Here is a 27,303-nt window from a genome sequence, read left to right as displayed (position 1 = left end):
GCGCTTCTTCATCTGGGAACCTGCCTCGGTACTCCTGCTCCTCGGGACCTAGCTCTGCGCTTCCACATCTGGGACCCTGCCTCAGCGCTCCTCAGGGCCTGACTCAGTGCTTCAACATCTGGGACCCTGCCTCAGCGCTCCCGCTCCTCGGGGCCTGACTCAGCGCTTCTACATCTGGGACCCTGCCTCGGCGCTCCCGCTCCTCGGGGCCTGACTCAGCACTTCTACATCTGGGACCCTACCTCGGCACTCCCGCTCCTCGGGGCCTGACTCAGCGCTTCTACATCTGGGACCCTGCCTTGGCGCTCCCGCTCCTCGGGGCCTGGCTCAGTGCTTCTACATCTGAGACCCTGCCTCGGCGCTCCCGCTCCTTGGGGCCTGACTCAGCGCTTCTACATCTGGGACTCTGCCTCAGCGCTCCCGCTCCTCAGGACCAGCCTCAGCGCTTCTACGTCGGGGATCCTGTCTCTCTGCTGCTACTACTCCTCAGGACCTGGCTCCGCGCAGCTACATCACAAGACCCAGTCACTGCACCTTCACTCCTCGGGGCCTGGGTCAGAGCTTCTATGTCACGAGACGCTGTCTCTACGCTCCTTCTCAGTACCTGTCTCAGCGCTGCTACATTCCAGGACTGTGTCTCTGTGCCCCGCTCCTCGAGGCGTCGATCATCGCTTCTACTCTACTAGAATCTGCTACAGCGGATTCCCCGCTCTAGCTCTGCTCCAGCATACCACTATACAGGCCTCTGCTTCTGTACTTCCTCTCCTTGGGGCCTGTCCCACGTAGTCCTGCTTTGCTGTCTCCGGAACTGCTGTAGTATCTCATCCCTTGGGATCTGCTCTCTCTCTCTCCCTCTGAGAGTACCTCAACCTTGGACTGAGTTTGATTCTCTGACAATCCCTGTTCCCAGCCACCTGCTCCCTCCGGGACCAGACACACAGAGGTTCTCTTAAGAGCAGCCGGCCCCGCCAACCAAGGGCTCAACCTGCGGGGAACGAGGGCCGGTACTGGCGAACTTCCTGTTTGCCTCTGCTCCTGGCCAGCCTCGCCTCCCGATGGTGGGGACCTGCGGGGCCCAACCCCGCAGGTAGCGCCAACCCCACCTCAGGGCAAGGGTCAACAATTCCTAACATGTATTAGGAGAAATACGAGGTTTTTCTAATCTAATGCATATATTTGTATTATAGTCATTGAAGTAGACTATCACAACTATGAACCTGATATTCAGGGAGCCGGTGAGCAGGTAACTTATATGGTTAGGTTTGCTACTGAATTATCCAATCAGCATTCAAGAAATACAAAGTATCCCAAATAGAGGAGAACAGGGAAGTATCTGGTGAGGGAAGAAAGCAAAATGCTAAGCAGAAGAAAGGATGACCAAAGAGGTCAAGCAAGGAGACAAAACGTTTTTTCAGATACATCAATGAGAGGAGGAAGGTCTGAGGTGGTAGAATGAACCTGAAGGGTGACAAGGAGCAATGCGTGGAGGGAGATAAAGAAATAGAGCAATATTAAACAAATACTTCTGTTCAGTGTTCACTAAAGAAGACCCTGGAGAAGGACCGATGATGCTTGCCAAAAGTGCAAATGTGAGTGGGATAAATGCAACTCCATTTACAGAAGACGTTATATGGGAAGAACTGGGAAAATTGAAAGTGTTCAAGGCTATGGGGCTGGAAAAGGTACATCCCAGGATACTGAGGGAGCTCAGGGATGTGCTGGAGGATCCACTGAAAGACCTGTTCAATAGATCCCTGGAAGTAGGGGTAGTGCCATAAGATTGCAGAAGAGCAGTTGTGGTCCTGCTTCACAAGAGTGGGAGCAGGGAGGAGGTTGGAAAATACAGGCAGGTTAGCCTCATCTCAGTGGTGGGAAAAGTAATGGAGACTCTGCTGAAAGACAGGATAGTGATCTAAGTATCTACAATCTGGGGGATTGCGTGACCCAAGGTAACATGGTTTCACCAGAGGAAGGTCCCGTCTAAGGAATATGATATATTTATTTGATTGGGCAACCAGAGAATTAGATCGAGGAAGAGCACTTGATGTGGTTTTCTTTGATTTTAGCAAAGCTTTTCATACGGTCCTGCATAGGAGGTTCATAAATAAAATGAGAACCCTAGGAATTGGTACCAACCTGGTGGAATGGATTACAAATTGGTTGACTGACAGGAGACAAGTAATGGTAAATGGAAACTACTTTGAAGAGAGATCAGTGTTAAATGGAGTCTCTCCAGGATCGTTTTGGGATCAGTTCTATTCAGTGTCTTCATGAGTGACTCTGCAGAGGGGTTAGGAGGGAAAAGTTTGTTTTTTTACAGATGATACTAAGATCTGGAACAGAGTGTTGTAACATTTGGTGGCCACAGGAAGATCCCGTGATCGGCTGCACTAACCACCAACAGCTCTGGCCTGCTCCAACACCATGTCTCCTTCACTGTGGCATCGCGCCTGCGATTGCACATTAAAACTTAGTGTGCCAGAACCTGTAGACAGGGTTTGAATGATCTCATGAGCTATGATCATCCCAGTCCTATAGGCCCATGATATTATTCAAGCCTGTTGGGCCCTGAGAAATACAGCAGCAGTTCAGATCTAAACGTTAGTTTGCTGGTAACTTTATATTTTAAATGTTAGCCAGAAATTTTAAGCACTCAGGGGCCAGCTGAAAATTGGCCTGTTAACTGCTAAGGGCTATCCTAAAAAAAAATGAGTGGGCTCCTTTGTTAATCATCCTTTTTGTGTATTTCCTCTTGTTCACTAAAACTAATTGTTCCAAATTAGTTATAATTGTGACCCTTTCTGAGCATGGCTGCTCCCACGGGCTTATGGGAATGGAAAAAATTAACTTAAAAATTGATGAGTTTTTGTTAACATTTTTAATTACTAGATTAAAATTGTTCCTTGCTCTGTGTACTATGAAATGTTGAGCAGTACACAGAGGGTATGACTTCCTTGTGGAGTGACTGCATGAACTGGCAGCCATTGATAAGAGTGAAGCACAGTGTGTGATGATTGGTAAATTAAATGGATGGCTTGGTGGATGTGAACAGACAGCGAGAAGCATAAAAGGACAGAAGCCGTTATCCACCATGAACAGGTTACTATAAATCCTATAATAAATAAGTTTATATAAAAAACTGCACATGTTCTTCTGAGTGAAATACTGCGATTTATTACAGGATTTAGAGCATGCTGGTAGAATCCATTTTTGCCACTAAAGTCTTCAATATAGATTTCATAAAGCATTATACACTCTTTTGAAAAAGCAAAATAACAATGACTTTTTAATATAATTCTTTTGTTTTACAGTAATATATTTCAGGGATATGCTATATGTGTATATCATATGGCTAGTATCCGAGATGCTTTCAATGGGCCATATGCACATAAGGAAGGACCTCAATATCACTGGGCAATATACGAAGGAAAAATACCTTATCCGAGACCAGGCTCTGTAAGTAAAGGCAGAATGCATTTCATACTGTTGTATACTGTCTGACGTTTAGAGTGCATAGTATTGTACTTTGCACTACATCTGGAAAAGTCCTTTATTCAGTTTCTATGGTTCACTTACAGATAGCAGTATCAATCTCTACAATGTAATATTTCCAGTAAGAACAGGTGCAGATCATTTCAAATCTGCTATTTCTTAGGAGGAAACGCATTCCTACTGCAGATTATTTATTTATTTATTTATTTAAAACATTTCTATACTGTCATTCATATAGCATATCACATCGGCTTACATGGAACTGGGATAACATAACTCATACAATGAACAGGGGGGAAATAACTTGGAAGTAGGAGGAGACGGATATAAATGGAGAATAAAATAGAAGAGTATAGTAAAATAGGAAATATAACTTGAGATTAAAATTAGTAAAGAGGTAAGGGGTGACTAGCTAGGGCATAATTAAACTAACTGGAATGGCAAACAGAAGCCAAAGTTCAATTGAGTGTGTATACTTTTGGTTAGATACTGTGTGTGTGTGTGTGTGTGTGTGTGTATATTATATATATATTTATTTATAATTTTTATATACCGGTGTTCCTGTATAAAATACATATCGCATCAGTTTACAGAGAACTGAACTGTCGCCTCAGGGGCGGATACATTGAAACAGTAATTGAAAACTGAAAACTTACAGAGAAACCAATGGGATGCACTTCAAAACATGATTAGCAAAAAGAAGTATAATTCAAAGCCTAACAATTCAAAACATATTTACAGTGGGATTGGTGGACCAGTGTCTGTAAAGCTCTATTCATCGGCTCTTAGCTATCAGGGAAAAGCTTGGCTAAACAGCCAAGTCTTTAGCTTCTTTTTGAATACCACGAGGCAGGGTTCTTGGCGGAGGTCCGGAGGGAGCAAGTCCCAAAGTGAGGGACCAGCTGTGGAAAGGGTGCGTTTCCTAAGTGTTGTTTTGGCCGGCTGGGTTTGTAGCATGTCCTTGTATGCTCTTCTGATGGGTCTCATGGTAGTATGCTGCTGAAGTTGGAAGGTTAGGTTGAGGGGGGAGGTGTTGTGTAAGGCCTTATGGATCATCATAAGGGCTTTGAAGAGTCTCCTGAATTTAATAGGGAGCCAGTGAAGGTTCTGGAGGATAGGGGTGATGTGTTCCCTTTTGTTGGTGTTTGTGAGGATCCTGGCTGTTGCGTTCTGGACCATCTGAAGAGGTTTGATTGTGCTGGCGGGTAGGCCCAGGAGAAGTGAGTTGCAGTAATCCAGTTTCGGGAGGATGATAGATTGTAGTACCAGGCAGAAATCTCGGAAGTGCAGAAGGGCTTTTAATTTTTTTAATACTTGCAATTTAAAGAAGCATTCCTTGGTGGTGTGTTGTTTACGAATTTGCTTAGGTTGAGTTGGTTGTCTAGTAGCACACCAAGGTCTCTTACATGCGTTGTGTGGTCGATGGATGTGATGGGGAGTTGGGAGGAGATAGGAGGGTTAAGCATAATGCTGTTGTCTGGGGCTATTAGGAGGATTTTGGTTTTGTTGGAGTTAAGTACGAGGTTGAGGCTGGCGAGTAGGTTGTTGATTGCAGTGAGACAACTATACTATATATATATATATATAGTAGTACATTTATTTACTTATTTACTTGACTTAGATACTGCCTTGTAAACAATTCAAACTGAAATACATTCAGATATTTAAGAACATAAGAACATAAGAAAATGCCATACTGGGTCAGACCAAGGGTCCATCAAGCCCAGCATCCTGTTTCCAACAGTGGCCAATCCAGGCCATAAGAACCTGGCAAGTACCCAAAAACTAAGTCTATTCCATGTAACCATTGCTAATGGCAGTGGCTATTCTCTAAGTGAACCTAATAGCAGGTAATGGACTTCTCCTCCAAGAACTTATCCAATCCTTTTTTAAACACAGCTATACTACCTGCACGAACCACATTCTCTGGCAACAAATTCCAGAGTTTAATTGTGCGTTGAGTAAAAAAGAACTTTCTCCGATTAGTTTTAAATGTGCCCCATGCTAACTTCATGGAGTGTCCCCTAGTCCTTCTACTATCTGAAAGAGTAAATAACCGATTCACATCTACCCGTTCTAGACCTCTCATGATTTTAAACACCTCTATCATATCCCCCCTCAGTCGTCTCTTCTCCAAGCTGAAAAGTCCTAATCTCTTTAGTCTTTCCTCATAGGGGAGTTGTTCCATTCCCCTTATCATTTTGGTAGCCCTTCTCTGTACCTTCTCCATCACAATTATATCTTTTTTGAGATGCGGCGACCAGAATTGTACACAGTATTCAAGGTGCGGTCTCACCATGGAGCGATACAGAGGCATTATGACATTTTCCGTTTTATTCATCATTCCTTTTCTAATAATTCCCAACATTCTGTTTGCTTTTTTGACTGCCGCAGCACACTGAACCGACGATTTCAATGTGTTATCCACTATGACACCTAGATCTCTTTCTTGGGTTGTAGCACCTAATATGGAACCCAACATCGTGTAATTATAGCATGGGTTATTTTTCCCTATATGCATCACCTTGCACTTTTCCACATTAAATTTCATCTGCCATTTGGATGCCCAATTTTCCAGTCTCACAAGGTCTTCCTGCAATTTATCACAATCTGCTTGTGATTTAACTACTCTGCACAATTTTGTGTCATCTGCAAATTTGATTATCTCACTCGTCGTATTTCTTTCCAGATCATTTATAAATATATTGAACAGTAAGGGTCCCAATACAGATCCCTGAGGCACTCCACTGTCCACTCCCTTCCACTGAGAAAATTGCCCATTTAATCCTACTCTCTGTTTCCTGTCTTTTAGCCAGTTTGCAATCCACGAAAGGACATCGCCACCTATCCCATGACTTTTTACTTTTCCTAGAAGCCTCTCATGAGGAACTTTGTCAAACGCCTTCTGAAAATCCAAGTATACTATATCTACCGGTTCACCTTTATCCACATGTTTATTAACTCCTTCAAAAAAGTGAAGCAGATTTGTGAGGCAAGACTTGCCCTGGGTAAAGCCATGCTGACTTTGTTCCATTAAACCATGTCTTTCTATATGTTCTGTGATTTTGATGTTTAGAACACTTTCCACTATTTTTCCTGGCACTGAAGTCAGGCTAACCGGTCTGTAGTTTCCCGGATCGCCCCTGGAGCCCTTTTTAAATATTGGGGTTACATTTGCTATCCTCCAGTCTTCAGGTACAATGGATGATTTTAATGATAAGTTACAAATTTTTACTAATAGGTCTGAAATTTCATTTTTTAGTTCCTTCAGAACTCTGGGGTGTATACCATCCGGTCCAGGTGATTTACTACTCTTCAGTTTGTCAATCAGGCCTACCACATATTTCTCTGTCCCCAAAAACCTCACAATCAATTTATTTATTTATTGTTTTTATATACCGTCAATCTGTAAAACAATCTTAATGGTGTACAATAAAATTAAGTAAACATAAAATTGAAGTAGCAATTAAAATTATGAATATACAATCATTAATTAGAAATAAAATAATAAGATTTATTTATTTATTTATTTATTTAACATTTTTCTATACCAGCATTCGTAGGACACATCACGTCGGTTTACAAGTAACTGAGAAAGGAAATTACAAAAAACGGGGAAGGGGGCTAACTGGATAATATATAAAAGTACAGATGAAGAGAGTCAAAGAGCAGAGTTACAACTTTTGCATTAATGCTAGGGTTAGATATGCAAGTGAACTATAAACAATGCTAAGGAGGCATGTGCACTTAAGAACTTAGCATATAGAACTTATTTACAGTATGAAAGGAGGCAAGTGCACGTATGTACAGATAAATGCTGGTGCGGGGGGGGGAGGAAAAAGAAGGAGGGAGCGGGAAGGGAGAGGGGAAAGGGAAAAAGGAGCAGGGGGGTGTGGAGGGAAACAGGGGTACAACTGAGCAAGGGTATTTTTAGGGAGAGCTTGCTAAAGGGTGAAGAGGGCGGGGTAGGGAGGAAGGGGTACAGGGAAGGTATAGGGGAGGTCAGGGAGAAGGTAGGTAGGTTGAACGGGAGCTGAGGGGGTTCAATGAGGGAAAGGACTAGGTTTGAGAGGAATTGGGGTATGCCTGTTGAAAGAGCCATGTCTTGATTCCTTTTTTGAAATGGCTCAGGGACGGTTCTAGGCGGAGTTTGGCGGGGAGGGAGTTCCAGAGGGTGGGGCCCGCAATGGTGAAGGCTCTATCCCTGGTGGTGGTGAGGTGTCCAACTTTAAGTGAAGGGGTTTGGAGAGTGCCAGCAAGGGAGTTTCTAGTGGGGCGATTAGCTTGGCGGAATTGTGGCATATCTTCAAGCCAAGGTGAGTTGTTATTGTATAGTGTGTTATGGAGGATGGTAAGTGTTTTGTATTGGGAACGGAAGGTGATGGGGAGCCAGTGGAGGTCTTGGAGAATAGGAGTGATATGGTCAGTTTTTCTGGTGTTTGTTAGGATTCTTGCCATGGAATTTTGAAGGATTTGAAGGGGTTTAATGGTGGAGGCTGGGAGGCCTAAGAGAAGGGAGTTACAATAGTCGAGTTTGGATAGTATAGTGGTTTGCATAACAGTGCGGAAGTCGTGGGCGTGGAGAAGGGGCTTCAGTTTTTTGAGGACTTGAAGTTTATAGAAGCCCCCTTTTAGGAGTGATTTAATGTGAGGTTTGAAGATTTGAAAAGATTTGAAAAGATTTGTGAAGATTTGAAAAGAAATAAAATAAATAACTGGTTCTAAATGTCAATCATAAAACTATTCAAAAGAACGCATATCTGACTGCAACATAATACTCAGCTATCTTAAGTTTTTTTAAATAGTCAGGTTTTGAGGTTCCTTTTAAAAGTTTGGAAATCTTTCTGAAGCCTTAGCTCACATGGTAACAAGTTCCATGGCTTTGGATCCACAATAGAAATTGCTCCCTCCCTTTCTTCTGATAAATGGGCAGATGTGAAGGTGGGAACTGTAAGTAAATCCTTTGTTTGCAGACGTGAGATTCCTTTCAGGAATGTAGAAATGTAACGATGCACTTATTAACCATTTATTTTTTCATGATTTAGGCCAGGATTCACAATTCTACCGCAGAATGGTGAATCCAGTGAAAACGGGGGGTGGGCCTGCGAAAGCCAGCAGTCATCGCACCACCATGGAGTTATCGCTGCCGGCTTTCGCACCTAATAGCGTCATCGTGAAAGGTGGTGCTGTTGGGCGTGCTACTGGCGACGATAATGTCTTACCTTATTGCCACCAGTGAAGACATCGCAAAGTCTGCCCTGACGCCGCCCTGACTCCTCCCCTCGCCACCCCGACTCCGCCCCTAACAAGCTATCACACGCGATAAGCCTTAGAAAATGACCCCCTTAGTGATTTATGGATTAGACATAAGACTTTATAGTCAATTCTAAATTTAAGCAGAAGCCAGTGTAATGCAATCAGAGACCTTCCTCCACAAAGGACTCTTGCGGTTGCATTTTGCTGCAATTGCAATGACCTAATACAGTTGGCCGGTAAACCAAGCAGAAGAGCATTGCAGAAATCAAGTGTAGAGAAAATTAGAGTTTGAAGAATAGTGTGGAAGTCCTTGAATTCTAATGGAGGTTTAAGATGTTTTAGCTCATGAAGTTTATGACAGCCATCTCTGATTTTACATTTTATATCAGGATTAGATTTTAATTTATGGTCAATAATAACACCTAAATCACAAACCTGATTTACTGACTCAATCTGCATGAAGTCAGTTTTGAACTGAATAGTTCTATTAAAGGAAGATTTTCATTTCAAAACAAGCATTTCAGTTTTCTGATGATTTAAAATCAATTTAATGTGGGAAAGTAATTGCTAATAAATGATAAATAAACCTCTAGCATCTTTATGGTTTCTTCAATGGAGTTCTTAACAAGGATTAAAAGATGAACATCGTCAGCGTATATAAAATGAATAATACCCAGACCAGACACCAATTTACAAAGTGGCAGTAAATAAATATTAAAAAAAAGTCACTGATAACGAGGATCATTGAGGAACCCTAGAATCAATTTTTGTTTTAAAAGATAAGCTAATGTTTAACTTTACTTGATAAAAATGATCAGATAGAAAAGACTTGAACTAAGAAAGAACCGGTCCGTTCAGTCCAATTTCAATCAGTCTTTGGATTAGAATATCAAAGTCTACAAATCTAAAGGAATCAGTAGGAATGGCCATTATCAACGCCTCTGAGAAATGTTTCTAAAACTGAAATGAGAGGGATAAGGTATATCATGTGAATCTAAGCTTGTAGAGAATGGAGGGGGAAGTGACTTGCCCAATGGGAATTAAACCCTGGCTTCCCTGATTTACAGCCTGCTGCCTAACCACTAGGCTACGCCTTTACACTTAAATAAAAACATATGGAACCAAAGTTAATGTAAGTCATGGAAATTCACACAGACTATTCTACATATCTGTCTCTACAAAGGCGACAATGTCTGCTATGCTACAGCATTGCTGGCACTTTCATGGACCTTCTTAACTGCTAAGAGAAATCAGGGAAGCTAAGCAATTTGGCAGGGCAGTAATAATGGGAGATTTCAATTACCTAAACACAATGAGGGAAACCGAATAAATATATAAGAAACAGCCTAAGTGACCATGTCAGCAAGCCTGTCGTGATTTTTTAAAAAGAACCCAACCAGTCTTTTAATAATTCACCATCACTTTCAAAAACATTTTATTACATTTCAAAAAAATAAATTTTTATCATATTTTTATCTTTTCATTAAAAGTCTTTATAAACCATCAACTCTAATCCATGAGAGAGGTTTAACCAGCAGTCTCTTTGTCAGGGTAATAACCACAGCCCTACACGGCCGGCGCCATTTTGCGCAAAATGGCGCCGGCCGTATGGCAAAACGATTCGAGTGCAGGAGGTCGCTCCCGGACCCCCGCTGGACTTTTGGCAAGTCTTGTGGGGGTCAGGAGGCCCCCCCAAGCTGGCCAAAAGTCCCTGGGGGTCCAGCGGGGGTCCGAGAGCGATCTCTTACGCTCCTGACGTCGGGGGACAAAAAACAAAATGGCGCCGGCGCTACCTTTGCCCTGTCATATGACAGGGCAAAGGTAGCGCTGGCGCCATTTCTACAATGCACCGCAGACCCGAGAGTAAAAGATCACACCGGGACCCCCGCTCTGGACCCCAGGTAATTTAAGGCATTTTGGGGGCGTTCGGGAGGGTGGGGGATTTATTTTAAAGAGTCGGGGTGGGTTTTAGGGATGTTTTAGTGTGCCGGTTTTCCCGCCCTCCCCCGATTTACACGATATTTACAAAAACAAAACGGCGACGATCCGATTCCCTCCCCCTCCCAGCCGAAATCGATCGTTAAGACGATCGATCACACGATTCACATCTCTACTGTGCACCCATGCTAGATCCTTGAAGTTGCTTTAAATTTAGGATGTGAATATTGTATATTGATCTTACTAAAGAGATAAGACTCCATGAGAATTCAGTAGCTATCCTTACAAAAAAGGTGTTAAATAAATAAGCCCTGGGCATTTAGTGACAGTGTCAGCGGGTCAGAGGAGGATGGGTTAGGGAGGTCCTGCCCACTGGTAACGCTGCATAACTGCTCCTCACTATAGCTGAGGCAGGCAGGCCTTTGGGTTTTGTACTGAGGAGTTAGTTTTGTTATTTTACAGGCCCAGACGGTTTAGCCAAGCGAGCCCTGCTTGGTGGCCCCGGCCAGGGTCAGGAGGCATTTTCCTTTTCAGCCCACTCACTGGCTGGTTTGGGTTATTCCCCTTTGGGTCATTTTTTGGAAGTTTTACCCTTTAAGTAATGGGGCCTCTCTGGAGCCTGTTCAGCTCCTGGCTCAGGGTTCAGAGAACCCTGGGTCTAGGCCTAGGCAGGTTGGAGAAGATCTGCCCTCCATGAGCCTCAGTGAGGAAGGGGGTGTCAGCGACCCACTGTGAGCCACTCCAGAGTTTTCCTAATTTCAGGATGCAGGTTGGAAGCTCTGAATGCCCTTCCCTTCTGCCGGGAGCATTGAGAGTCCTGCTCCAAGGGATCCCTCCCATCAGGGACCCGAAAGAAAAGAACAAGGACTGCAACAGCAACCAAGCGTAATCCAACCAACTGTGAGCAAAGTCAAAGTTACCCAACCTGGGGAGAGAGGGAGTTTACGTCTCTGTGCAGAGCGCAACCGATATCCTCGCCAGCCGGAAAGGATGGTTCTGCCCTTCAAAAGGACTCCCTGAGCACTGGGGACCCTATCTTTCCACGTCCTGGAGGGCAGGAATTCCCCTGGCTGGCGTTTGACCTTCCTGCACAGACTGAGGAGGAAATTGTGAGAAGAGAATTAAGTAAGGTTGTGCCAGTTTCACCTTTTTCATCAGTAAAGATTCGTGAGGACACCTACCCAGTGACTCCAATCTTTCTTTGCCACACCCAGCACCCTATGGGGCAGACATTCATTGGCTGCCCCAGGGGAAGAAGACAAGGAGACAAGGAAGCCACCCTTAGCACTCGGGACCCTGGGAGTCACCTTCTACCCCCCCAGCCAAGAACCAAGGCCCGGGAAGGAAGAGTCAGAGATCAAGCTGGCCTGGGAAGGTTCCTGACCCCATGAGAACAACAAATGCTTTTATGGCCTCATCGGGTAACAACCCGCACCCGGATTTGGGGTTACATAGAATTTATTTATAGATATTATTTATATTCTGCTTCAAAGTGGTTTATAATCAGGTACTGTAGCTATTTCACCAGAGCTGCTTAGAAATGAATGAACTCACAATATTATATTTGACATTCATTTTCCAGACATTGGACTGCATCAATCACTGTGGGGTACATTTTCAAAGGGTTGCACGCATAAAATACGTGAGTAACCCCCGAAAACCTCCCCCTGCCTCCCCCTGCGCGCGCCGAGCCTATCTTGCATTGGCTCGGCGGCGCACACAAGCCCCGGGACGCGCATAAGTCCTGGGGCTTGAAAAAAATGGGCCTTCTGGGGGCGGGGCCATGGGTGGGGTGCCGGCCTGGGGGTGTTCCAGGGGCGGGACCGAGGCCTCGGGAACAGCCACCAGGCCAGGGGATGGAGAGCCGGCGCGCGCAAGTCACGCCTTCCCAGAGGCAGGCGTAACTTCCTCGACAAATGTCAGGGGGGGTTTTAGTTAGGGCTGGGGGGAAGGTTAGATAGGGGAAGGGAGGGGAAGGTGCGGGGGGGGGGGGGGGCAGAAGGAAAGTTCCCTCCGAGGCCGCTCCAATTTCGGAGCGGCCTCGGAGGGAACAGAGGAAGGCTGCTCAGCTTGGCGCGCGCAAGTTGCACAATTGTGCACCCCCTTGCGTGCGCCGACCCTGGATTTTATAACCTGCACGTGCGCGGTTGCACGTGCAGGTTATAAAATCGGGCGTAGATTGGAGGAGAAGTCCATTACCTGCTATTAAGTTCACTTAGAGAATAGCCACTGCCATTAGCAATGGTTACATGGAATAGACTTAGTGTTTGGGTACTTGCCAGGTTCTTATGGCCTGGATTGGCCACTGTTGGAAACAGGATGCTGGGCTTGATGGACCCTTGGTCTGACCCAGCACGGCAATTTCTTAGATTTGTTCGCACCCAGTTGTGCGAACAAATCTACGCCGCATGCCTGTTATAAAATCTGGCCCTCTATGTCTTATGTTCTATTGAACATAATCATCAGTCATTGGTATTTCCACACCGGAAAGGTAACTTTTAAACAGCTGTGCGGGCATACATGGACGCGCGTATGCCGCCTCGCACCAATGGATGCGGCCATTTTATACCATATGGGTGTATGTAATAAAATCAGAGATATGTGCATACATGTGCATTTTCACATACTTTAGAAAATATCTGCCTCAGTTTATAAATTGGGGCTATTATGTATATATGTTATATTTTTTATGCACCTAAAATATACATGCATGTGTTTATAAAATGGACAGAGAACATGTGCATTTTCTTGCACTGGAAATAAATGCAACTATTTTTGGTATTTTATAAACTTTGCAGCTTTCACTGCACAGTTTACAAAATGCAACCATTACTCTCTGCATGTTCACTTACATGCACAAATGCTGTACCGCAGATAGGTTTGAAAGTTCATAAATTTGTAAATATCATCTATGCATGTTATTTCTCGTCCCTTCCCTGACCCAAACCTGCCCTCAGGAGTCCTGCCAGACAATGTGGGTAAAATGATGCATGCTACAGAGTGTGAAGGAGTGGCCTGGCCTTACTCCTCCTCCTTAGCCTGAGTGGGACCAGACTAGATGCTTGGTCTGCCTTAAATCCCATAGAGGGAGAGAGCTCTGTGGGTAGGTTAAGAGGCAGGGCCCCAGCTGGGATCAGGGGGCCCCGCGTCTCCAGGAGTAAGAGCTGACCCTCTCTGAGAAGTTGTGTTGTGAGTACACTGCACAGGTGGGCAGTTATTGCTAGTATTACTTGCTGATTATGTTAATAAATGTTGAAATTGCATGAGAAAAGGCTGGAGTCAGCGTGGTTCCTGCTCCAGCCCACAAGATTTCACTCAGTCATCCTCACATAGAACAAGGTGCAGGGTGGGCACATTTCCAATGGCCCCTTTCCACAGGCAGACCACCGTTTTACCCGAGGAATTGACTGTTTACAGCCTGCCTGTTAGAGCTGGGACTCAGAACGTAGATAATATGTTACTTACACCACGCAGTCTAGTAAAGAAAAGCAGAGGTCGCATCTGTAATAGAATTCAAAGCACATCATTATTAGAAACGTCCCATTAAGTTCCTTCATTACCTAGAGAATGACTTACAAGCCTTTTTCAAGAACAGCCTTTTTTATATGGCTAAACCTAATTATGCAAAGGACAATCATTTATTATTCTTACTGGTTATAATCTACAGCAAATGTGAAGTGACTAACCTCAAAGAATATGAACAGTCTATGATTTTACGTCATTGGTTAAGAATCCCATTCTGATTGGGGAGGTCTGCACTGTGATTCTTGTAGCAATGCTGATGAAAACCACAATCTCTTTGGAGATCTGGAGGAAGCAAATGGATTTCCAAAACATTACCAGCTTCAGCCCAAGTGGTTTCAGTTATGGAGCAGAATACAAGATATTTGGGGAACAGCGCTTTCTCCTGCCTCACTCCTGTTCTTACTGGCAGTAACGTGAAAATATGTGTTTTGCAGTGCACAAGCAAGGTGAACGGAGGTCGCTATGAGAGCACCAAAGATTATCCGGATGATGTGGTGCGCTTTGCAAGGGGACATCCGTTGATGTACGAGCCCATTAAGCCAGCTCACAAGAGACCAGTTCTTGTAAAAATAGATGGAAAATATAGCCTGAAACAAATTGCAGTAGATCGAGTGGAGGCCGAAGATGGACAATACGATGTCCTGTTTATTGGAACAGGTAAAAGGAGGAGATTCCACATATTATGCTCCTAGCTTTGGTTGAAATTGCAAGTGGCGGGGGGGGTCTCAGGATAAGCATGCTCGCAGCCACCAGACCTATGTGTCCCAGAATGCACTTCCCACACTGACATCAGAGAGCTGCTTACAGAAAGCATTACCTCTGCTAGCAAACGTCTGCAACTACATTCATTTCCAAGTGCTACTTATTGTTTCATAGTGTTACCACTGTTCAGCACTTTCTGCTCTGAGCATTTCACAATGAGTTTGCAGGAAGCAATTCTGCTAGTGACAGTGTCTACCTGCAATAGTGGCAATGGTAATTTAACAGTGCAAAAACATTGTTTCCAAGATGTTAGGAAACCACAAATGCAAAAAGTGAAAATGGATTCTAGTCAAGCCGACGGCAAGGTATCTTCAAACTATTTTTGGATAACAATTTCAGAAACGTCATGCTGGGTCAGAGCAAGGTCCATGGAAGCCAGCATCCTGTCTCTGACACCGAGCAGTCCGGGTCTGAAAGAGTAGCTCTTTCTTTAGCCTGCTTGGCTAACAATGTATTATGGGCTTTTCCACCAGGAACTTCTCCAAACCTCTTTGAAACCCCTCCTACTATTTGCTTTGATCACATCCTCTGGCATCAGATTCCACAGCTTGATTGTGTGCTGAGTGAAAAAACACTTTCTACAATTAGTTGTAGATCCATTGATTGTTAATTTTTCAGAGTGTTCCCTTGTTTTAATATTATTTGAAAGGATAAATAGCCATCACTTATTTACCCAGTTCCCCTCGATCATGACTTTATAAACTTGCATCAGGTGCCCTCCCATTCTAAGCTGAAGAACCCCGATTTGTGTCGGGTCAGTTCACAGGGGAGCCCTTCCATCCCCCCGTCTCCCTGCCTTCTCTAGCTCCGTTATCTCCTTTCTGAGATGGGGCAACCAGAGCTGCAGGCCATACTCACCACGGACTGATAGATAGGAAAGATATTTTCTCTTTTATCACATCAAGGGATTGTCCATGAAGAGCCTGAGGTCCTTTCCCTGGTAGTGATCCCGATGCAGAACCCAGCACTGAGAGCCTGTAGTTGGGATTGTTTTTTCCTCTATGCATCACTTTGTACTTTCCCACATTACATCTCATCTGCCATTCAGATGCCCAGTCCTCCAGTCTTACAAGGTCCTTCTGCAGCTCCTCGCAACCCACTGCTGATTTAGTAACTTTGAATAAGTTTGTGTCATCTGCAGATTTGATCACCTCACTCATCGTTCCTTTTTCTGGACTATTTATCAATATGTTAAACAGCACAGGTCTCAATATCAGTTCCTGTGGTTCTCCACTAACAACGTTTTTTCCATTTGGAAAACTGCCCATTCAATCTTCTGTTTGCAGCCTTTTAACCAGTTCCCAATCCACAATAGATCACTGCCTCCAGTCCCAAGGTTTTGCAATTTCCTGAGGAATCTCTCATGGAGAACTTTATCAAATGCCTGTTGAAAATCCAAATACCCTATACCAATCAGCTCGTTTTTATCTACATGTTTATTTACGCCTTCAAATAAATCTCAAAGATTGGCAAGGTCAGATTTCCCTTTGCCAAAACCATATTTAAGCCAGTCTATCTCTATGGCCTGTGATTTGGTTTTACCTGCATCGGGCTTACTGTTCTATAGTTTCCCCAGCCGCCTCAGCATGACATTGGCCACCCTCTAGTCTTTAGGAATTGTGGTTTTCTAAACGATAGGTTACAGATTGCTGGTAACATGGACTTTTAGAAAACTGCCAGCCTGAAACATGGGTAAAACTGAGCCTCTAGGAGTGGAGGCATTCCTGGGAGCGGGATTGAGGAGTGGTTTGGGAAGAGATTTGAATTTTCAAATCTATGCACATAATTTCTCTCAGAAAAATCGCCCAATCAAATTAGCAGGAGTAAATGTGTGAGATTAGTTTTGTGGGGTATTTTTCAAAGGAATAGCATGTGCATACATTTGTTTTTTAAATTACCATAAATTCCATGGGTAAAAATGATCCACAAACTTTGCATCGACGCGTGAAGCTTTGAAATCACCCCCATCAATTACCTGAGGAAAAGTAAAAATGAAAAAAGATTAATGAACTGAAAAGGTTGTAAACACACCAATAACTGATATCCAGGAAAACGAAAAACCAGATATTCAGGTGGCCAGTGAGCAAGACAGATACCTGGCAGCCATGTTAAGAATGGTTGCAAATGTCCCAGATGTCACGGGGTGTCAGTCATTAGGCTATGACATGGCTGATACAGCCTGGCAATAGGAATGTGCATTCATTAGAAATCAAATAGGAAATGTCAACAAAATGTCCTATTTCCTTTCATTTCATTTTCAAAACAAAATCTTTGAAAATCCGACAAAAATTCATTGGTTTTCATGTTTTGTTTTGTCAGGCCTAGGTCCAGACCAGAGACCAAGGCCTTGCCTAGGGAATAAACTGAAGCACAAATCAGGGGCCATGGCCTACACCGAACACAATGCCAGTACCAGGGCCTAGGCGTAGGCTGAGGACCATGCTTTGGGCCATGGCTTATGCCCGAGCATGTGCTGGGGTCTTTGCCTAGGCCTCAGCCTGATGCCAGGGCCTTAGCCAAGACTCAAGCAAAGGCCCAGGACTAAAGAACTTTGCTGGGGCTCAGAAATTTCCTGGCCCCCATGTACCTTGTTCATCAGGAATCAGACGTCACAGCCCAGGCCTGATGCCAGATCAGATGCCAATGCCTACCCCTAGACCCAGGCCCAGTTCTGAAGCAGAAGCCCAATTCTAGGGCCTCGGCCTAGACTCAGGCCCAGACTCCGGTCCGGGGGCCTGAGTTCAGGCCTTGTACACCGATGTCATTTTTTTCTTCTTGAAAATGACGACATCCACTAGGGATGCTCTGAAGTAAATTAACTCTAGGGCCTTTCTCCTCAGCAGAAGGCACCATTTTAGTCTATTACAGTTAATTTAAAACTGCTGTAGACTAAAATGGAGCCATCCACTGAGGAGGAAGGAGCTGGAGTTAATTTACTCCACTGCGTCCCCAGCAAATGCCAGCCTTTATGAAAAAGAAAGAAGAGGATGTCAACATTGGAGGCCTAAGCTCCAGACTCCCAGGCCCGGCCCCTGGTGTTGGGCATTGGGTCTGGGCCTAGTCTGAGGTTGAGGCCCCAACATTGGGCCTAGATCTTGGTGTCGGGATCAGGCTTCCAAGTCCGTAGGACCTAGGCCGAGGTCATGGTGACTTACCATGGCCTGGGCCTAGGCACCATCAGTGGATCCCTCCCCTGGACCGGTTAACTGGGGGCCAGGAGGATTCTGGCCCTTGCATTTTTCCGGGTGGAGGGATAGGTGGTGAGGAAAGGAGGCCCTGTTTCTGTTTTAAATTTGTTTTTAGGCAATTTTTTAATGTTTATTTCATTTTTGTAAACTAAAGAAAATGAAATAAACATTAAAGAATTGAAATTAATGAAAAGAAAATACCACAATAATGAAATTAAAAAATGAAACAAATTTCTTTTCTCAGAACAGGCCTACCAGGTAAGTGAATCCAGCTGGGCCCATGCTCAAGCTGGGACTGGGACTAGGCTTCACCTTTATCCAGCCTCTTCCCCTGCAGGTTGGGCCCTTGGGTTCTTAGGCCAATAGGATTTAGGCGAGGGCCAGCAAGAGAGCGTTCAGGTGGGGACAGCACACAGCAGAGATCGGGGCAGACAGCGAACAGGTGGAGGTTGAGGCAGGCGGCAATCAAGCAGAAACCTTATCTGAGCTGGGGTCAAGCACCAGAGATCAGTCAGGAGGTAATGCATGAAGAGATCTGAGAGAAGACAAGGCAGGGAGAGGACTGGAACAGGATAAGGCAGTAGTAGGATGCTAGCACCTGTCGCTGAGGTGCTGGATGATCGCAAGATTCTGATTTAAATGGCACGGGAGTGGGGATGTCATCAGACGGTGCCACAAACTCCTTCCCGCCCCTGAGAGAAGGAAGGAGTTAGCTGGCATGGCTGTCTGTGGTGGCATCCTCAGCATCCCGGGACCTGGCCTGCCACGGTATAGTGCGCCAGCTGTGAGCAGAATACCGTGGTCTGCACAATGTTACACCAGAATCAACAAGTCTACAGTGTCCCAACATAGCTCTCTGCTTTAACGGCAGGGGAGAAAGTCTGATACTTCACGCATATCCAGCATAGCTCTCTGCTTCAACGGCAGGGGAGAAAGTCTGATACTTCATGCATATCCAGCATAGCTCTCTGCTTCAACGGCAGGGGAGAAAGTCTGATACTTCATGCATATCCAGCATAGCTCTCTGCTTCAACGGCAGGGGAGAAAGGCTGATACTTCACGCATATCCAGCATAGCTCTCTGCTTTAACGGCAGGGGAGAAAGTCTGATACTTCATGCATATCCAGCATAGCTATCTGCTTTAACGGCAGGGGAGAAAGTCTGATACTTCATGCATATCCAGCATAGCTCTCTGCTTTAACGGCAGGGGAGAAAGTCTGATACTTCACGCATATCCAGCATAGCTCTCTGCTTCAACGGCAGGGGAGAAAGGCTGATACTTCACGCATATCCAGCATAGCTCTCTGCTTCAACGGCAGGGGAGAAAGTTTGATACTTCACTTTCAACGCATATCCAACATAGCTCTCTGCTTCAACGGCAGGGGAGAAAGTCTGATACTTCATGCATATCCAGCATAGCTCTCTGCTTCAACGGCAGGGGAGAAAGCCTGATACTTCACGCATATCCAGCATAGCTCTCTGCTTCAACGGCAGGGGAGAAAGTTTGATACTTCACTTTCAACGCATATCCAACATAGCTCTCTGCTTCAACGGCAGGGGAGAAAGTCTGTTACTTCACTTTCAACGCATATCCAACATAGCTCTCTGCTTCAACGGCAGGGGAGAAAGTCTGTTACTTCACTTTCAACGCATATCCAACATAGCTCTCTGCTTCAACGGCAGGGGGAATGTAGAAAGGTGGATCTATATACAGACAATAACCAACAAGGACTGAGTTACATAGTCTGGGTAAACAAAGGCATGGGTGTAGCTTGCTTATTGTGGCGGTTACTACCCCTAACTATGGTAGATATTCACTTGGATGCAGTTCCAACACTGCTCTCTATATTAATGGTGCGGGTGGAAGGGAAATAGAACCAAAAGGTTACTAAGTGCCAAGAGTAACAGAAGTATGAGAAAAATAAAACAATTAAAAAAAAAAGTGTATAGCTTGCTGGGCAGACTGGATGGGCCGTTTGGTCTTCTTCTGCCGTCATTTCTATGTTTCTATGTCCCGAATTGCACAGTTGTGACAAGTATGAAGGTATTGTAGGACTGTACAGAAAGCAAAAAGCATTATAGTGAAATGTATATTGGAATTCAGTCTTTCCGGTCCACTGGCTAAAACGTTTGAAGCCTAAAGGGGTCAAAATAGAAGACAGAATGAAGCTATCATTGCATTCTCAAGATGGAGCTGCAATGGCCAGGGAAAAGGCAGCTGTAAGTTACCATGGGATCAGTGAAGGATTGTTGCCCCTGGGCAGTGATAGTGCTATCGTGTCCCTCCCCCCTCTGGTAATGTCAGACAATAGGAAGTGCAGTAGGTCTAAGGCACAGCCCCATCTTTTTTGCAGTAGGTTAGAAGTAAATTCTGTAACAAAAATTTGAAAATTCTGAAGTACACTGACAAAAATGTCCATCTTTTATATTACATTACAAACCTTGCATGTGCCTGCAGAATATATCTGACTATACCCAGCTCTAGTAACCCACATAACCTTAGGATCTACCAGACTTACTCCAATAACTTTAACTCTGAGAAGCAGGGAAAAATATTGAAATATTAAGATTCATCTGGGTAACTCAAAACCTTACCCTGACAAACCCTTTGATTATGACTATTTCAATAAAAAAGATAAATTACTAACATGTCTTTCATGTAATGTGCTTACAGATAACGGTATTGTGCTTAAAGTCATTACAATTTACAACAAGGAAACTGAATCAATGGAGGAGGTGATTCTAGAGGAACTACAGGTCTTTAAAGTAAGTGTTACGCTTAATACTTATTTTACCTCTACTGACAAATGAATACTGACCTGACCTATGCTGAAAATAGATCATTCCCAAATTATCCTTCTAACTACATAGCTCTGTCTACAGTTTGCATGTCTTATTTTTATTTTGGTCAATTTTCAAAAGGATTTGCCTAGCTAAGCTCAGGCCCTAGAAAGACAAACCCAGGGGTTTGAATTTGCTGTCCCACCTAACGGTTAGAGAAGAGGCAGGGTGTGCTCGCTGTGGGACTATGATTCAGATCTCAATGGGGATTGCCCCTTCATAAGAACATAAGAAATTGCCATGCTGGGTCAGACCAAGGGTCCATCAAGCCCAGCATCCTGTTTCCAACAGTGGCCAATCCAGGCCATAAGAACCTGGCAAGTACCCAAACACTAAGAAGATCCCATGCTACTGATGCAATTAATAGCAGTGGCTATTCCCTAAGTAAAATTGATTAATAGCCGTTAATGGACTTCTCCAAGAACTTATCCAAACTTCTTTTGAACCCAGCTACACCAACTGCACTAACCACATCCTCTGGCAACAAATTCCAGAGCTTTATTGTGCGTTGAGTGAAAAATAATTTTCTCTGATTAGTCTTAAATGTGCTACTTGCTAACTTCATGGAGTGCCCCCTAGTCCTTCTATTATTCAAAAGTGAAAATAACCGAGACACATCTACTCGTTCAAGACCTCTCATGATCTTAAAGACCTCTATCATATCCCACCTCAGATGCATTATGACATTTTCCATTTTATTAACCATTCCCTTCCTAATAATTCCCAACATTCTGTTTGCTTTTTTGACTGCCAGAGTGGCTCACTGCTCTCTTGACTAACAAATGTTGGTACCTAATCAAACCAAATCTTAACACCTTTCCAAGGTGAGTAACTGAGCTGAACTTTTGATCCTTTTTACTTAGGTATTAGAGATGTGTATCGTACCGGCAGTCATTTCCGGTTTCGTTTTCTTAAAACCACGGGAAATTTCATTTCCCGCAGTTCTGACTGTTTTTTTTTTTTTCGGCTGCCCCAATCCAAAAAAAAAAACCCCACCCCAATCCTTCAGATTTTTTTTTTTTTTTAATTTAATCTTTATTGGGTTTTCAATCACTCTTACATGATTAATAATTTTCCTTAACAAATCAAAGTAAATAAATGTGCAATTCATATACCCACAGATAAATTTCTACAAAATTATACAATTATTGCACTATTTAAAATATAATGGGAGCCTTATAACCATAAACATTTAGGAAAAATTTTTAAATATGGAGATTAGGAGGACATATTACTTTTTCTAACCTACTATAGTTGCTGGGGCTTGATTCAATTTTTCAAACTCTTTATCTCTTATAAATTTCTCCATATGTTCAGGCAACGAAAAAATGAACTTGTTTCCTTGGTAATTAACAAAACATCGGCAGGGGAACTTTAAATAAAAAGTTGCCCCTAACTCTAATGTTTTGGTTTTCATCATTAAGAACTGTTTCCTACGGGCTTGTGTAGCCTTGGAAACGTCAGGAAAAGTATATACTTTTTGGCCACAAAATAACATTTCTCGATTTTTTAGAGACTTCTCAAAAATTAACTCCTTATCCCTTTCCTGAACAAAAGAGACAAACAAAGTTGTCCTTTTGTTTATTATATCTAAGGATTCTTCCAGGAAAGTTGATATTCCAGGGGACTGTATATCCTCCCGTCCCCCTGTTATATCAACCTTAAATGGGAAATAATAAATCTTAGATATAAGAGGTATATCCTCATTTCTACAGGTTAAATTTTCTTTAAGATATTTAATAAACATTTCATACGGCGATAATAGCCTTGTATATGGAAAATTAACAAATCTCAAGTTCTTAATCCGCATCAAATTTTCCAGATTTTCAACATCATTATGCAGCATTACATTGTCAGCTACTCGTATCGTTTCTACACTCTGTATACTTTGGACATTTGTTATCAAGTTATTCACTCTCTCATCTATATCCAATAATTTTTTTCCCTGATCAACAATTGATACCTTATTGTTATTAACCATCTTTGAAAGAGAGGAGTTCATCTGGGTAACATTGTTATCAAGTCTCAATAACATCCTCCAAAGATCCCCTAACGTAACTTTGGATGCATCCAAGTTTACAGCTTGGATGCTAACTTGAAGTGGAATATGTATTCCCACTTTCACCTTCCTGATGTAAAGAAGACAAATGATGTAGAGCTTCCGCTCCCTCCACTTCGGAAGGGGTTTCAGCTCTACTTACGTTTGCAGTCTCATTTCCTGTGGACCCTTCCACAGTTGCTGGTCCAGGGGGTTGGGAGGGTATAGGTCCAAGGCCAGGACTCAATGAGACTTCAAAAGAGTCTCTATCCACGTCCTCTAATGGCCTGTTGAGTCTATTTAGAAGAGTGTCCATCGGCCCGATTATAGGGGTGACCGGAGAAGATGTATAGGCTCGAGCCTTTCTTTTCCGCCCCATATATCCAACTTGAAAGAACCCAGCAGCCAAAACAGCCAAAGACGGTCAAAGCCGGTCTAAGCCGTGTGTGCCCCTTCGGCGTGCGCGGCTTAGGCGACGCGCTGGCGGCGACTAAGCGCCGCTTCTCGCGAGATGTTATAGTCCTGCGCAGGTTGATGACACCCGGCACACGCAGCCCTCACAGCTGCGCTCAGTTCTCTCAATTGCCGGCGCCTGCAGGACTCGGTGGGTCCTCCGCTCTCCCTCTTTCGGCTCCAACTCACTCTGGCTCTCTCAGGGTTTTAAAGCCCCGGCACAGGCTGATGACACCCGGCACACGCAGCCCTCACAGCTGCGCTCAGTTCTCTCAATTGCCGGCGCCTGCAGGACTCGGTGGGTCCTCCGCTCTCCCTCTTTCGGCTCCAACTCACTCTGGCTCTCTCAGGGTTTTAAAGCCCCGGCACAGGCTGATGACACCCGGCACACGCAGCCCTCACAGCTGCGCTCAGTTCTCTCAATTGCCGGCGCCTGCAGGACTCGGTGGGTCCTCCGCTCTCCCTCTTTCGGCTCCAACTCACTCTGGCTCTCTCAGGGTTTTAAAGCCCCGGCACAGGCTGATGACACCCGGCACACGCAGCCCTCACAGCTGCGCTCAGTTCTCTCAATTGCCGGCGCCTGCAGGACTCGGTGGGTCCTCCGCTCTCCCTCTTTCGGCTCCCAATCCTTCAGATTTAATGATTTACAATCCTTCACCCTCCCAACCCCCCCACCCCAAAACTTCCCTACATTTCTTGGTGGTCCAGCGGGGGTCCCGGGAGTGATGTTCCCCTCTTGGGCCATCGGCTGCCAGTAAACACAATAGCACCGGTGGCCCTTTGCCCTTACCATGTGATGGGGGCTATCAGTGCCATTGGCCGGCCCCCGTCACATGGTAGGAGCAATGGACAGCCGGTGCCATCCATTGCTCCATCCATTGCTCCTACCATGTGACAGGGGCTGGCCAATGGCACTGATAGCCCCTGTCACATGGTGAGGGCAAAGGGCCATCGGCGCCATTTTGATTAGTGACAGCAGACAGCCTGAGAGGGGGACATCGCTCCTGGGACCCCCGCTGGACCACCAGGGACTTTAGGCAAGTTTTAGGGGGGGTCGGGAGGCTGAGGGATTGTAAATAATTAGATCTGAAGGGTTGGGGTGGGTTTGGGTGGGTTCTGTGTGCCCTTTCTCCCCCCCAAATGATAAGAAACCCTCACAAAATTGTGTGGGTTTTCCTGTCATTTTCGGGGACCCCTGATACATGACGAATTAGAAAATATCATTTGATAATTTAATTCGTCAAAAAAAACGATGCACATCCTTATTAGGTATACACTGCTCCTAGCTTATTTCTACCTTCTGGCTACCTTTTTTTTTTGTTTTGTTATATATAAACACTCTAACTTCTGCTTATTAGCTGCCTTACTGACTGACTATTTAAAAAATACAAACAGTCTAACTTCTGTTTATTTGCTGCTTTACTATTAAAAGCACAAACTAAATAATATTCTAATATACTATTAATATACTATTAAAAGCACAAACTAAATAATATTCCCAAATAGTTAACTTCGCCCCAATACTTTTAAAAAAGAAAATTTCCCAAGCAAAATCTTACTGATTCCTTTCAGCCACCAGCACAGTGATCCTCTCCAGCAAAGTGCGCCCACTTTATCATTTTGATTGCTGTTCTCTGCACCTTTTCTAATTGTGCTATATCGTTTTTGAGAAGACTCCAAGATCCTTTTATCTATTTATTTAGAATTTTATATTCCACTTTCCACACTTTTATCAGCAGTTCAAAGTGGATTACATTCAGGTACTGTAGGTATTTCTCTATCCCCAGAGGGCTTACAACCTAAATTTGAACCTTAGGCAATGGAGGGTAAAGCGACTTGCCCAGGGTCACAAGGAACGCCAGTGGGACTTGAACGCTGGTCTCCTGGTTCATAGCTCACGGCTCTAACTACTAGGCTATTCCTCCTCCCTTTTCCTGGGTTGTGGCACCCAATACAAAACTGAGCAGTGTGTATCAATAGTTTGGATTATTCTTCCCCATATGCATCACCTTGCACTTGTCCACATTAAATTTCATCTGCCATTTAGACGCCCAATCCCCCAATCCCTCACAATCAGATTGTGATTTAACTACATTGATTAATTTAGTTTCCTCTGTTAATTTGATCACCTCACTCATCACTCCCTTGTCCAAATCATTTATAAATATATTAAAAAGCACCAGTCCCAGTACAAATCCCTGGGGAACTCCACTATCTCCATTGGGAGAAATGATCATTCAATCCTACTTTCTTTGTCTTATCCAGGACTTCTGTGAGCATGTGGATGACAGATATTTTACAATAACTTTGATGATTGAGGGGCTTATTATTAAATGTAATGGGAAATGGAAAGTGGACTTGGGTGTTAGCAGCAGGACCTGGGGTGGCCTGCTAGCAGAAGTGGTAGGGTTCCTCACCGTGGCAGAATTTGGGTATACTTGGGATGAACGTGGAGGGCAGTCATAGAGTGAACGGAGAGTGGGGGAAGGAGAGATGGTGGAGCACTCATATGGCAGTATGAACTCAACTGGGCAGATTGGATGGGCCATTGTGCTCTTTATTTGCCATCATTTATGAGGTTTATCAATATATTATATAAATGGATCCCTGTACAATGAGTACATTGCCATAGATAATGCTATTCCAGCTGAAATTCTCATTCTCAGTCTTCTTTTTCTAGGTGCCAGTTCCTATTATTTCCATGGATGTATCTGTTAAAAGGGTAAGACTTTTGTCTATGTGCTTCCATTACCTAATATTTAACCAATAATTACTGATGGGCATGGCATGTTATATTAGCTTGTTGTGGAGTTATGTGCACGCTAAACTATTTAATTATGAGTTGACACAAATTGGCAAACAGTGAGGTCAGTATTGAGCGGAGGTAGGATCCTAAATTGTCCCTTTTTAAAATGCAGTAGAGATGAGGAACCCAAAAAGTGAGTGGCTCGATGCAGAGTGAGGGCAGGGAAGAGGCTTAGCACTGCTGTTCAGCACTAGGCAGCTAACGTTGGATCCTAAATCAAGGCAAATGATTAGCTGGCCTACATTATCTTATGCTAAAAATGTACATACTCCTAAGTTTGATTGAAAATAGGTGCCTAACTTAGGGTCTCATTTACTAAGCTGCGTGGGCCATTTACCATATGGTAAACATTGTTTATAGCTCGATAAATGTCCTAATGCAGCGATAACTCATGGCATTTTATTCTGCCCCACATCCATAGTACGCTAATGAGCTGGTTAGCATGCAAATGCATGCTAATCAGCTAATTGCTACCCTAATACATGCAAATCAAATAATGTGAATTGCCTCAAAAATCACAAGACGTTATTTGATTCGAACTTAGCTACAACTCAAGAAACTAAACTATGGAATCTGTTGGTATCTAAATTTAGCAGCACTAATAATATATATTAAATCAACCATAATGTCATATGAAGTCTCTTTGGGTAGACTTGTTCCATGGTACAAAACAGTGTCTAGAAGCAATTAATTGGTATAAAAATTGAGTAGCGATATTCATGCTATGCTAAATGATTGCTGCATTATAAACATCTCTTCTGCATCAAGTAAGAGGAATGGGGAAACGTTTCACACAAACAAGCAAAAAGTATGAAAATAGGATTTGTACTTCTTGTGAATTATTCCCTCAAAATACCACTTTACATTTTAATGTTTATCCAAACTCACAGATGCACATGTAACCCGTATATTGGTTACTAAATGATACATTTTTGCTCTATTGAAAATTGTAATTTTTGTGATATAAGTTGGAAAGTGTTCTGTTCCTTGAAATCCCGTCATCT

The 27,303-nt window shown here is 43.8% G+C and overlaps 1 protein-coding gene across 2 annotated transcripts in view; it reads left to right on the top strand.

Annotated features, from left to right (window-relative positions):
• SEMA3E (semaphorin 3E) overlaps positions 1-27,303 on the top strand; it is a 332,512-nt gene that overhangs the window by 239,407 nt on the left and 65,802 nt on the right. For both annotated transcript variants that reach the window (XM_029615222.1, XM_029615221.1), the window contains exons 10-13: positions 3,312-3,456; positions 14,646-14,868; positions 20,836-20,927; positions 26,174-26,215. In XM_029615222.1, the coding sequence (XP_029471082.1) occupies positions 3,312-3,456; positions 14,646-14,868; positions 20,836-20,927; positions 26,174-26,215 (502 nt within the window). The remainder of the gene's footprint in view (positions 1-3,311; positions 3,457-14,645; positions 14,869-20,835; positions 20,928-26,173; positions 26,216-27,303) is intronic.

Source organism: Rhinatrema bivittatum, chromosome 9, assembly GCF_901001135.1.
Source record: "Rhinatrema bivittatum chromosome 9, aRhiBiv1.1, whole genome shotgun sequence".
Taxonomy (NCBI): domain Eukaryota; kingdom Metazoa; phylum Chordata; class Amphibia; order Gymnophiona; family Rhinatrematidae; genus Rhinatrema; species Rhinatrema bivittatum.
Note: the sequence above shows the minus strand (reverse complement) of the source record. Positions and strands in the feature narration are given on the sequence as shown.